Source organism: Lissotriton helveticus, chromosome 6, assembly GCF_964261635.1.
Source record: "Lissotriton helveticus chromosome 6, aLisHel1.1, whole genome shotgun sequence".
NCBI classification, from domain to species: Eukaryota; Metazoa; Chordata; class Amphibia; order Caudata; family Salamandridae; genus Lissotriton; species Lissotriton helveticus.
In genome coordinates, this window is record NC_136067.1 from 1,627,925,941 (window position 1) to 1,627,938,253 (window position 12,313).

General features: G+C 45.7%; 1 protein-coding gene across 12 annotated transcripts in view; it reads left to right on the forward strand.

Annotated features, from left to right (window-relative positions):
• The window catches only part of WDPCP (WD repeat containing planar cell polarity effector), a 2,510,630-nt gene that overhangs the window by 2,291,029 nt on the left and 207,288 nt on the right, over positions 1–12,313 (forward strand). For 8 of the 12 annotated variants that reach the window (XM_078649441.1, XM_078649444.1, XM_078649438.1 and 5 more), the window contains one exon: positions 1,275–1,320. The exons of the other annotated variants lie outside the window; for them this stretch is intronic. In XM_078649441.1, coding sequence (XP_078505567.1) covers positions 1,275–1,320 — 46 coding nt within the window. The remainder of the gene's footprint in view (positions 1–1,274; positions 1,321–12,313) is intronic. 12 annotated transcript variants of the gene reach the window in all.

Genomic DNA, 12,313 nt, shown 5'->3' on the forward strand with positions numbered 1-12,313 from the left:
TGTGGAGGGAGGACTAAAGGGTTTGACAAGTGGGACCTTATCGGAATTAGTCAGATCAAAGATGTGTGGGGGAAGGGCTGTGCGCAGACCTTCGAGTCTCTCAAAAGTAATACAGCCTGCATGACAATGAACACTTCCGATATCGGCAAATTAGACACGCCCTTCTCGCTCACATGCCGCCGGGCACAAAACCTCCGGAGGCTTCCCCCCTTGAGGACCGAATACTTGATGGGCACCTCCCTGAAAAGACCATTTCCCTGATCTATAGGAAGCTAATCAATAACATGGAAAATCCACTTGGGAGCATTAGAACTGCGTGGAGTGCGGATGGATTGGAGTTAGATGATGAAGATTGGGTGGAGGGCGGTCTCTTATCCAAAAGTGGTTGCGGTTCAGATGAGGCTTAGATTGGTGCAACTTAAAATCCTACATAGATCATATGTCACAGGGCCTAGATTGGTAAAAATGGGGAAAGCGATAAGCGGAGATTGTAGGAGAAGGTGTGGTGAATTGGGCACTTTCATACATATCATATGGCACTGTGATGAGATACAAAACTATTGGATGAAAATACATGATGTGATGGGAGATGTGCTGGGGGAGGCGATACGACCGGAAGCCCGCAGATGTATATTGAATGTGTGGGAACCCACGGACTTGAATGGGTATCAGAAACAGTGGGTGACGTTGGCATGTATGGTGGCGAAGCGTAACATTGCTCAATTATGGGGAGCCAGCCAGTCACCCTAGCCTACCAAGTGGACCCAGGATCTAGACTGGTGCATGTTTAGGGAGAGGGCAGTATATGTGGCTAGGGGTTGTCCGGAGAAGTGGGGGAAGATTTGGGGGGGCTTGGAATAGCCACCGTGGCGATTTATGTACACCCCCGAAGACACTGATAGAAGTTGCAACGCTGGAATCCCTGTGATCCCGAACACTTTGTATACTGTATTTACGATTTTGTACGAATGACAGTTTTAACCCTGCAATGTTGCCATATTTTGCTCACCTGATGCTTTTATATTGTTATGTTGTTTCTTTGTTTAATAAAAAGATATTTGAAAAAAAAACCACACATCCCGGCCGTATTTTATTACATAAAATATCAAAACATTAAAATTAATATCACTCACATTATGTACAGAATACGGAGCAAGTCCATACATTGATAGGTACAGGATGTCAATTGGCTAACCTTAACATGCTTCTAATATATAGCCATTCCTATCATAAGCTAAGCGATGAAGCTATTATCTTTTTGCATTCCCTGTTAGAGCCAACGGCAAGGTCAACGACTGGCGGCCCCAGATCCAGATCAAGGTAAGTCCCAATCTCCTACCGGAGTGGCTTTGCACAGGGGCCCAGCTTACCAGATGGATACCTCCCCAGGCACCCCTTATGCCCTCATCATTAACTCCATAAAGCGGCCCCTACAGTTATGCGTCCTTGCACCCTTGAGCGCATGCGCGTGCAGGGGTTGACCAACCAGCCTACTGACAGCGAGACTTCTTTTCCCCTCGCACCCTTCCAGCCTACCGGCTGTAACTGCCCCTGTAGTTCCATGAGAGACTATCTGTCCCCCCCTCAAGCGTCCCCATTTGACAATGGTGATGCCCGCTAAGGACCGAAAACTATGCTCACCAATCATGACCCTACCGCCTGACTAAGGGAAACACACAAAATACAACAAAATAGATCTCCTGAAAATGAAAATTGTAGTGAAAACAGAAACTCTTTTATTGCAACACTACGACAAATCATCAATGAACAATACAATTTAGTATATTACACCTCCTGTAATGGAAAACATACATATTACCAAATATTTCTGCCTTAGGGGATGGTGGGCGGGGAAAAAGAATCCTGGGGCCTCCGATTGAGGCCCTGACCCGTTGTTGTCCAGCTGGCTGGGGAGCGGCGGAAAGAGAGACTGTTCTTGCTGCTCCCCAGCCTTTTAAAGCCCCTTGTCGGGCAAGCAGGTTCCAACCGTCTTACCCGACGTTTGCTGCACACACGAACCGGAAGCGCTACCAAGTGCTTCCGGTTCATGCCTAACCCAGCCAATCACTAGACGGTGAGGTCGGGTCACCACGTCACTGCTGTGCGCGGCGCCCCCAGCCTCCCACCGGATGCGGGGTACCGGCGTGCCCACTATACTGGCGGCGTGCCCGAGTCTGTTGCCGCCTTCCAATATGGTCTAGTACTGCCTAATACCCCTCCTCTCTTTAACTAACCACCCCTGGAGTGGGGACCCTCTCGGCCCCCGAGTAGCTCGCCGCCTCTCTTTCCCCCAAGGCGACCATTCAAAAACCATATTTGTTTGGATTAGGGGTCGGAAACCCACGCCTTATTTTATTACATAAAATATCAAAACATTAAAATTAATATCATTCACATTATGTACACAATGCACAGAAAGTCCATACATTGATAGGTACTGGATATCAATTGGCTAACCTTAACCTGCTTCTAATACAAAGCCATTCCTATCCTAAGCTAAGCGATGAAGATATTATCTTTTTGCGTATCCCTGTTTGAGCCTACGGCAAGGTCAACGACTGGCGGCCCCAGATCAAGCTAAGTCCCAACCTCCTACCAGAGTGACTTTGTGCAGGGGGCCCAGCTTATCAGATGGATACCTCCCCCAGGCACCCCCTACGCCCTCAACATTAACTCCATAAAGGGGCCCCTGCAGTTATGCGTACTTGCGCCCTTGAGCGCATGTGCGTGCAGGGGTTGGCCAACAGCCTACTGGAAACAAGACTTCTCTCTCTCCCGCACCCTTCCAGCATACCGGCTGTACCTGCCCCTGGAGTTCCATGGGAGACTATCTGTCCCCCCCTTGGGCTTCCTCATTCGACAATGGTGATGCCTGCTAAGGACCGAAAACTATGCTCACCAATCATGACCTTACCGCCACAGGCCAGTATAGTTGCCTGACTATCTGGCCTCCCCGCTCTTCCTACCCGATGGTCATACCCTGTTCTTCGTCCTCTCTAACCATGCCAGTATATTTTCCATGAATACCTGATTCCATCGACTTGAGAGGTGTACGCCATCCTCCAGAAAAAAATGGTTCCACCCGGATGCACCCATGCCCTATGGACCTAAGCTTCCGGGTCCTGAATAATTTATCCATCTTTTTATTAATCCTTTTTATGGAGTGTTTCAAGGCCCGCACAGACTCACCCCCTCTCCACTGGAATCTTGGTATCATGTGGGACTACACTATCAGTGCCTCGGGGCATCTTTTTGCCAACCTCCCTACTTCGGTAAGCAGTGTGTTGTATCTTCTCCTGTCTCATGGGTGAGTGAATCAGCATTGAATGAAGTAGAATGGAGGGATAGCTTTTCAAATGATCCGGCCAGGGATTTTGTTTTGGAATCCACGGTCAGTGGTTGGCCTGTTTTGAAAGAAGTTCCTGATCCTGCTAAGGGCTATTGGAATGTAAGAGATGAGTTGAACATCGTTCAAGGTGAATTGATTTCCCCTTTTGGGATGAGGGAGAAGATAATAAATTTGGCACATGAGGGACATCTTGGTCGTAGTCTCACTAAGGCGAGAGTCAGGGAATCCTATTGGTGGCCTGAATTAGACCGTGAGGTTGAGATTGTTGTGAGAGACTGCAGTATTTGTGCTGGTAATGATAAGTCAAGGAAAGTGAGCACCGCCCCTCTTTCCCCTGTTGCTATACCTGAGCGTCCTTGGTCTAAAGTGGCTGTGGACATCATTGGACCTTTTGAGAACCTGGCTCCTTCTGAGAAGTTTGTTGTTGTTCTGGTTGATTATACATCGAAGTGGTTGTCTGCTTCTTGCATGGGTTCCGTGTTGAGTAGGAACGTCATTGAATTTTTGAAGGATGCTTTTACTTGTGAAGGGGTGCCTGACGTTTTGGTCTCTGATAACGGTGTTCAATTCACCTCTCACGAAATGTCTGACTTTTTGAGAGATTTATCCATCACCCACCATGGGACTGCTCTTTACTCTCCGCAGGCTAATGGTTTGGTGGAGAGCATGAATAGGTTAATTAGAGCTTGTGCCCAGACTGCTTTGGAAAGAAGGCTTCCATTAAAACCTATTCACAGGGAAAAACTGTGGGCGCACAGAAACACTCCTAACAGCGTGACTGGTTTGTCACCTTTTAAGAAACTGAAAGGTAGGGTTGCTGGTTCTAAGCTAAATCCTTTGTGGCTTTCGGTGAAGGATAGGGGTTGTGTGGTCAATGATTGGAGGTTGGAAAACTATCAAGAGAAGTACAAGCGGAGGTTCGATGTCTTGAGAGGGGCGAAGAGAATTTCATGGAAAGTGGGTGATTTAGTTTTCATTAAAAGAGCAGCTTGGTCACCAAAGGGTGAGTCCAAGTATTTTGGGCCTAGGCGCATTGTGAAGGTCATGAAGAACGTGGTTATGCTGGCTGGGGGAGATGTTTGGAGTATGTCTCGTTTATCAAGGTGTGCGGAGGGGGATGGTGTTGTGAAACCTGGTTCTGACGGTTTTGTGAGTCAAAAAATTCTGATCACTTTCCTCAGAATGTTCCTTTTCGCAGCACTAGCACAAGAGCTAGAAGACCTCCTTTGTATCTTCAAGATTACTGTTCTAAGTGAATTGTTTCTGTGCTTTCTTGACCTTCGTATTTTTGACTGTTTTCATTTTCTTTCTTTAATTCTCTTTATCTTTTCCTGTGCTATTTACCTTGTTCTTCTTGTTTCTTTTTCTTGTTTATTCTTCTTCTTTGTTCTGTTATTATAATAAGGGAGATGTGTTGTATCTTCTCCTTTAATTGTATACATTCCTTGCTAAGAATGTAACTAGGTCATTGGGTTGGAATGTGATGTGGGGGAGGGTTTGTCAGTTGTAACTTGGTCGAGGGACTGAACGACTTGCCTCCCTGTTGGGCGTGATTAAACTACTTGTTAACTTTTCTGAGGAGTATTCATCTTTACATTACAGTGTCTCTATCACGCCCCTCTGACCCAGGTGAACCAGATCGTTACCCTCTAAATTCAAGATACAAACCTCGGGGGGTACCTGACTTTTGCTCAGCGCGCGTGTCACCAGATCCCTCAATTGGCTAAAACGCAGACCACCCTGCCTGTAGAAAGAGATTTTTGCACCTGCCTGCCGTGCCCTGACCTCATAGGTACCTGTAAAAAAGAACTGTTGCATCCTCCTTATACAAGAATGACCAATTGCCTATAAATCCCGTTCAGCGTGCTCCCTGGCGTGAACCTGGTCCGCAACGCATGCTGCGAGACTATGGACTGCTTCCTGTTGTCCTCTGCCTGACAGGATGTTGCCACCTTTGCGGGATGATGAACCGCTGGAAGCTTCCCCCCTGCGGGACAGAATGTAGAAACTGCAAATCAAAACCATGAAAGAAAAACCAATTGTCAGTACATCTTCTTTGCAATCTCTATAGCATATACAAGCACACATAGCATTTATAACAATCAGAGAACCACCTACAAATCCTCTGAACCTCACTTCCAGTCAATCCCCTGGCCACAGCTTCAGTGGCAGCCCCTATCCTAAAGGAGTCGGTCCCCAAACTGCCTGGATCCAAACCACCTTTCTGCATGGCCAAGCAAATGACCATCCTAAACTGGAAAATAGAGAGCGGGGTCCTGTCTACGTGAATCCGTAACGGCACTCCCATGCCCCTTGAGCGGTGCGCCAGGAATGCTTCCAGCCTGGCGGTGGGGCAGCAATTGCTTCCTTCCGCCCTTCGCAAGACTACCCCTTCCCCTCTACCTTCCTGATCAGTCTTGGACCTGGCTATTGATATCAATAAGGAGTCCCCCCGTATCTGTACATGTGCCAATTTAAGTCCCCCCCCCCACCCCCGCCAGTCCATTTTATTTTTTGCTACCAATTCTCCTATTCTGAAAGCACCGTAAAAGGCTAAACAGAAGGTAGCTTGAAACAAAAGTGTTTCACCTGCAGAGTTACACACTTGGTACAGGGCATCAATCAGTGTGGCCAATGTCTGTATCCCAATTGATCTTCTCTTTTCCGGTTGTGCCCCCTGTAAGCATTGCCACCCTTTTAATGCCTTCCGCACTATAAAAGTGCTGGTAGGATCCTCCTTACCCTTCGCTTTTGCAAAAAAGGAAATGGCTGCAATGTGTCGCCTTGCTGATGCCACTGAGCGCCCCTCATCTCTCAAAGTTCTGAAATAGGAAACGACTGACCCAGTTTCATACCACCTCTCCTCCCAGCTCTCCCCCAAGAAATAGCAGAAAGCCCCAAATTAGTAGTTTTGTTGTTGAGTTTGGTGGTCTTTGGGCCTAGTAGCTTATATAGGTGAGATACCTGATGGCCTATTTTATTGAGATTCACGGTGTACTGAATGATTGGTGGGATGTGTGGCGAGAGTTTGGCTTTTGAAAGGGCTGTCTTGATTTTAAGAAAGTTGTAGAGCTCTATTGTCTGGAGATTGTGCATCCTTCTCAGTGTTTCAAAAGTGTAGGGTTGACCTTCTTGACATATCTTTTGCTGTGTATTGATATCTCCGGTAGGAGATATACCAAAGTAGAATACATGTTGATGTGTTATAAGTACAACAGTATTTCTCTAACACTAGTGTGTTTTTTTCTTATGTAATCCTCACTGACTGACTGTGTGATAAAGGCACCCACTTTATGCTCTCCTGAATAAGCCTTGGCTCCTCTCTACAGCCACCCCTTGAGAGCTTTGTTTTTTAAGGGACCTTTTACACTATCACTAAGGGTTGCCCTGTGCTCAGTGCAGGGTGTATCACCAATAGGTGTACATTATATACAGAGTTTGCCTCCTACATGCAGAAGCTGCTTCTGATGGTCATGGGGGCATACTGCGTAGCTAGGGTGAAGTTGTAGGTGCTTACAGTGACTCGTAAGGGGAGAAGCTGTTGTGTGTCGATTTAGATACCATATATAGATTTCCCGATTCATGCCCTTATATAGGTTCAATTCACATTGCCCTTATTTAGGCATAGAAATCCAGCCCTTATTTCGGCATTGCTCATGCTAACCAAATACAGGCATGGTCAACTACATCCAATCCCCTTCGTCACTACGAGTTCTTGAAAAACCAGACTCTTGCCTGGATATTGATTTCTCCAAGAACTAATTTATTATGCATGTATGTTTGAAATGGCGAAATGGCTGAAGGGCAACTCGCTTCAATTTAATAGCGAGAAAACAGAGATTTTACACTGTAAGGTGGGGAGGATCTCCAGAGGATTGCCAACTGCTTCTGGCCAATAACTACAGATGGCTCGCCGACACCAGTGAGCACAGTACGCAATCTGGGGGTCAGCTTTAATGAGAAACTGAATTTGGAGTCCCACGTTAACAAATAGGTGGGAGGTTGTTATACTCTCATCCGAGGACTTCGGAAAGTGCTACCTTTGCTGCCAGTCCAGGCAAGAACCACAGTAGTCAGGAGCATTATATTGAGCCGCCTGGATTACTGTAATGCCCTGCTTTTAGAATCCCCAGGATATCTGATTGCTAGACTTCAGGTTATCCAGGCGGCAGCAGCTAAGCTTGCACTGACTCGAGCACGCCGCTCTTCGACAACACAAGCAATAGCGGAGCTGCATTGGCTCCCAGTGACACAAAGGATTCTGTTTAAATCCTTATGTGTAGCATTTAAAGCACTTCATGGACAAGGGCCCAAGCTGCTCCAAGACAGATTCCAATGGTATGAACCCATACGTAACCTTCGCTCTTCTTCTGCCAGCCTCGCCAGGATTCCCAGGATAAAGAGAGCAACCCTGGGGGAAGAGCTTTTTGTGTGGCAGCTGCCCGCCTCTGGAACTGTCTCCCCCTGGAAATTAGGAGCACTCAGAATTTAATGCTGTTCCGTAAGAGAGTTAAGACGTGGCTCTTCCCTGAAGCTGATTCCTGATTTAGTGATTTCCTATATCAGCTGCTCTCACTTAGATCAGCTACCTATTTTACCAGTTCTCTTCTCATGTCTTAGCGCCAGGATGCCCACAGGGTTACAGTGCGCTCTACAAATCGTAAAAATAAATAAAAATAAAATAAGCATCTATTCCTTAGGGGTTCATTAATGATGTTCATATGCCCGACTTGTACGTCAATACTGGCATTCCTAAACACCTTCAAGGTATAAATATACCTTCACTTTCTATGGCAAGGCACGGTGCGGTTCGGCTACCTACTTGCATGACGCGGCTCGCCACAGTAAGTCCTGAAGGAAGTCAAGTCCCCAACTGACGCACTGACCAGACGCTGTCATCCTCATTGCCGAGAATCCAGCTCCAGTGTTTCTGACTCCCCGTGCGGGGTGTTAGAGATTGAGTCCCGGGAAAGAGATACCAACCTCTCTCATTCTAAGGTATGGAGCTGATTAGAACCTATAGAAACTTTTGGCAATTCTTGGCACAACTAAACTAAACTATAGATAAAAACAGCAGCTACTTCTTCCCTCGTACTAGACTTAGGTTAGGTACACTGGGGTAGGATTATTTTAGAAGCATCAGTTGGGTATTTTAGGCAGTGTTATTTATGTATGTATTTTTATATATGTCATAGCTACAGACCATGCTATTGCAGTATTATTTTATATTACTGCTAACGCTGTACGTATTATACTTCACATTCTGTCTTACGGTTGTAGCAAATCATATCTCTTGCATGAGAAATAAGACTGTTCAGTAAACCCCTTTTTATTGAAACGCCTGTCTCCCTATTTCTATGCAACTCTGTAGAAACGAAGCATGCACGATTGACTGAGTGAAACTGTAATCTATTGTTTCCACAACTCTGAAGATATTGTTCATTCGAGAAAGTTTCTAATGACCTCTGAGTTAGCTGGCACACACAAGTAATTAAGTGTAATATACTTGATAGAGACATACTGACCTCTGTCCTATGTCAAATCTATAGTGTATATTATTCCAATGCGCAGAGCCTATCAGGGATATTGGAACTACACTACAAAGCCTCCTTGGGATTTACGATTGTGTTTGTATGATTTGGCCAGGGCCTGTAGTATCGCTACCCCTGCTTGCTTGCTGGGTGTTGAGGAGAAATACTACCTATCAAATCACCGAGACCACAGCCATTTCCAGTCTTTTCTAAGACAATGTGTCTCTTGTAGGAGAGCTATATCGCATTTGGAGACTCTTAAGAGTGACAAAAGAGCCAACCTATTTGTAGGTGTGTTAAGACCTCTAACATTGAGGCTCAGTACCCTAATTATCTGGGGTAGGGGGGGTAGAGATGTGTGATGCAGAGTGTAAACACTCCTGAGTACTGTGTTTACCTGGCAGTGGAACCCCCAAGAGTAAAGGAAGGGAAAACAGGAGCAAATCAACTGGGAAAATAACCACTCCCTCCGTGGGAGTCCATGAAGCGCTAAAAAGGTGGGACATGGCATTGGCAGGGGTAGGGTGTATTACTGACTAGTGGTAGAGTGGTTCCTCTGATCCGTCTTTATAACATGTATGCATGTGTCGACAGTGGCTTTCCGCTGGGTGATTGTATGGTTAATCTGCTAGATCAAAATTGTTCACCCTGTGGGTGCCCCAGGTTGCAGCATATTGCAGTGTATGGTCGGGAGGGTTGGTCCCGATTGGCATTGCGGTCCTGAAGTTGTTGAAGGAGCACATTGATGTGTCTGTTTTCATCACAGTCCTGAAGTTGTAGGAGTACTGTGATGCGTCGGTGTCCTTTGGGGGGTATCTTTTGTTGCATTGCACCTCGAGGTGGGGCCTTGGGCACTGGGTCTCCCAGCTGGTGTGCAGTCCCAGGAGGAAGAAGGCCATCTCCATAATGCAAATGGTGTGTGTCTCTTTGTTCCAGACGAAGGTCAGGTGGAAGGATTGAGCTTTTGTCCCATACAGCTTTCATAATGGCTTCCTTCAGATGGTGCTGTGGACGCAGGTGAGGATGTCTTGCGGTTGGCCGTGTGCAGTGGAAGGGCAGCCAGTCCTGTGTGTGCAGTCTAGGATGACCTCCTTCTTGGCCAGGTAAGGGAGTATGTGGCGGAAGAGGTGGATTACATACTTTTCCAGGTCCCTTGAGTCTGCTTGGAGAGAAACTCCTTTGATCCTTATATTGGAGTGGCGAAATCTGTTATCTAGGGCCTCCAAGTGGACCTGCAGTTATTCATTCTGCTCCACATCTGTGAGCCTCAAGCTCGTCCTCTCTGGGATCCCTGCTGGTTTGAAGGTCCCCACCCACTGGCCCAGCTTAGTCACATCTTGTTTGATGTCCTTAAGGTCTGTGGCGACCTTTTCTCGAAGTGCAGCAATGCTGTCTCTAAGTCTGCTAAAGCGCCTTGAGACCTCTTTTGGTGATAAGTGCGCTATATAAAAGCATTTGACATTTGACAAAGAGTACTTCCATGAATGATCATATGACGGGAGCCAGTGCTTCCTCTGGTGTTTTATCTGGAGTTGATGGGGCCACGTGCTCAGTTGTGGCCATAGCTTTATGGAGTTCCTGCTTTTTGGAGGCTAGCGTAGTGAGTAGGTCTTTCATGGAGGAATCTTTTTAAGGTCTAAAAAATAAAAATCAATAATGGTTCCAACTCCCCTCAAGATATGTTTCAAATTGTCAAAACATTGACGGCCCACCCAATATTCGAATCAATATAGATTTAACCAAAACAAAGGTAACCAAACCTCCTGTCACAGAGGGGGTAGTGTGCTGAAAAAAGGCACAAATCCATCAATATGAAATTTCTCCCTCGTCCAAGATTCTTGGCAGCAAGTAATGTCATAGTCACTGATAAAGGATAGCCAGTCGAGATTTGATATTTTATAGCGAGTGTCTGCAATATTCCAGGAGAGGAGAGCCAAACTGTTATCAGATTGAGGAAGAGAACAGAGCGTAGAGCCATCCAGTGTCAAGTTGACAGATTGAGATGTTTCTGGCACTGTGCATGTTACAGGGACCACTAGAATAAGGGATTGATCGGAAATCGGTGAACAAGGCAGTCAATCTTTATTACAATATTTATCCAGGGGCTCCAAGCGATTTATTGTGAACACATTAGGACAACTTTGCAGTCCCACCACAGCAGCTTGCCTCCGTTCAAAAATCAGAGGAACGTTAGACTTCACAGAGGTTGGCCTATAAAAGTACCCCAGTGGATGGACCTAACTCCCATCCCGGTTTGCAATCAGACAGCACAAACGATGTAAAAGGTGCCTTACGAGCCTTGTGTAATTAAAATTCATCACAACGGAATCCCCTTTTGTACCCTTCTTAAGTGGGTAAATCTATTCCACCCATCTGACTGGGAGAATCTTGTTATGCAGGTTGTCATTGCGGCCCGGTTTTAATCCGAACCAGAGCGCTGCCTTACATTTTAATGTTAGGCAGTTCTAATTGGATTCGGAGAACAAACCTCTGGCACAATAGCACATGGGGTGTAATTAGGGGTAAGTGCAAATATCTTTACAGAAAGGGATGCTAGTATTCCTCATTCGAGATCCACCTGGGGCTGCTGGATGACAATCTTGAAAAAGAACGTCTTGGGTCCCTGCGTATGATGAACATCTCTTAATTATTCCATTAGCATTTCTCATAGATTCTGATAGCGTTTTATCTAAATGAGGAATTAGACCATGGGCTTCGTTACTGTTAAATTTAGATTGATTTATCTTAGCCAGTGATAGATTTGCAATACCCATTTGGTTGTCCTCCATTTTGTGACAAAAATTAGTCATCATAAGCTCTACCTTTAGGAGGGAGGAATGGCTACATAATTCTAGAATTTGCTCTTGAATGTTAATTAATTCCTCACATCCAGCGGGCTCATTAACCAATGGTCCTGTCATACATGGTTGTGATTCATCAATATCTGGCCATTTGGAACCTGAGCTGGTTTATATTGTGATGGCAGGGGATTTGCAATACCCATTTGGTTGTCCTCCATTTTGTGACAAAAAGTAGTCATCATAAGCTCTACCTTTAGGAGGGGGGAATGGCTACATAATTCTAGGATTTGCTTTTGAATGTTAATTAATTCCTCACATCCAGCGGGCTCATTAACCAATGTTCCTGTCATACATGGTTGTGATTCATCAATATCTGGCCATTTGGAACCTGAGTTTATATTGTGATGGCAGGGGATTCTTAGTAGGTTGGCTAACACCCTCCTTTCTCTTCTTTTTATTTGGAGGGGTGTTAAGACTTGTAATACTTTCCCTTCATTTGATGTCATTACTCAGTATTGAACAATGTGGGGAATGTAAGTTGGTTACAGGGGACAAATCTCCAATTTACTACATCAGCCTCAGCTTGTGAACCATCCCTTTGGTTAACAATTGGATTCTTGGTTGCAGCAAAG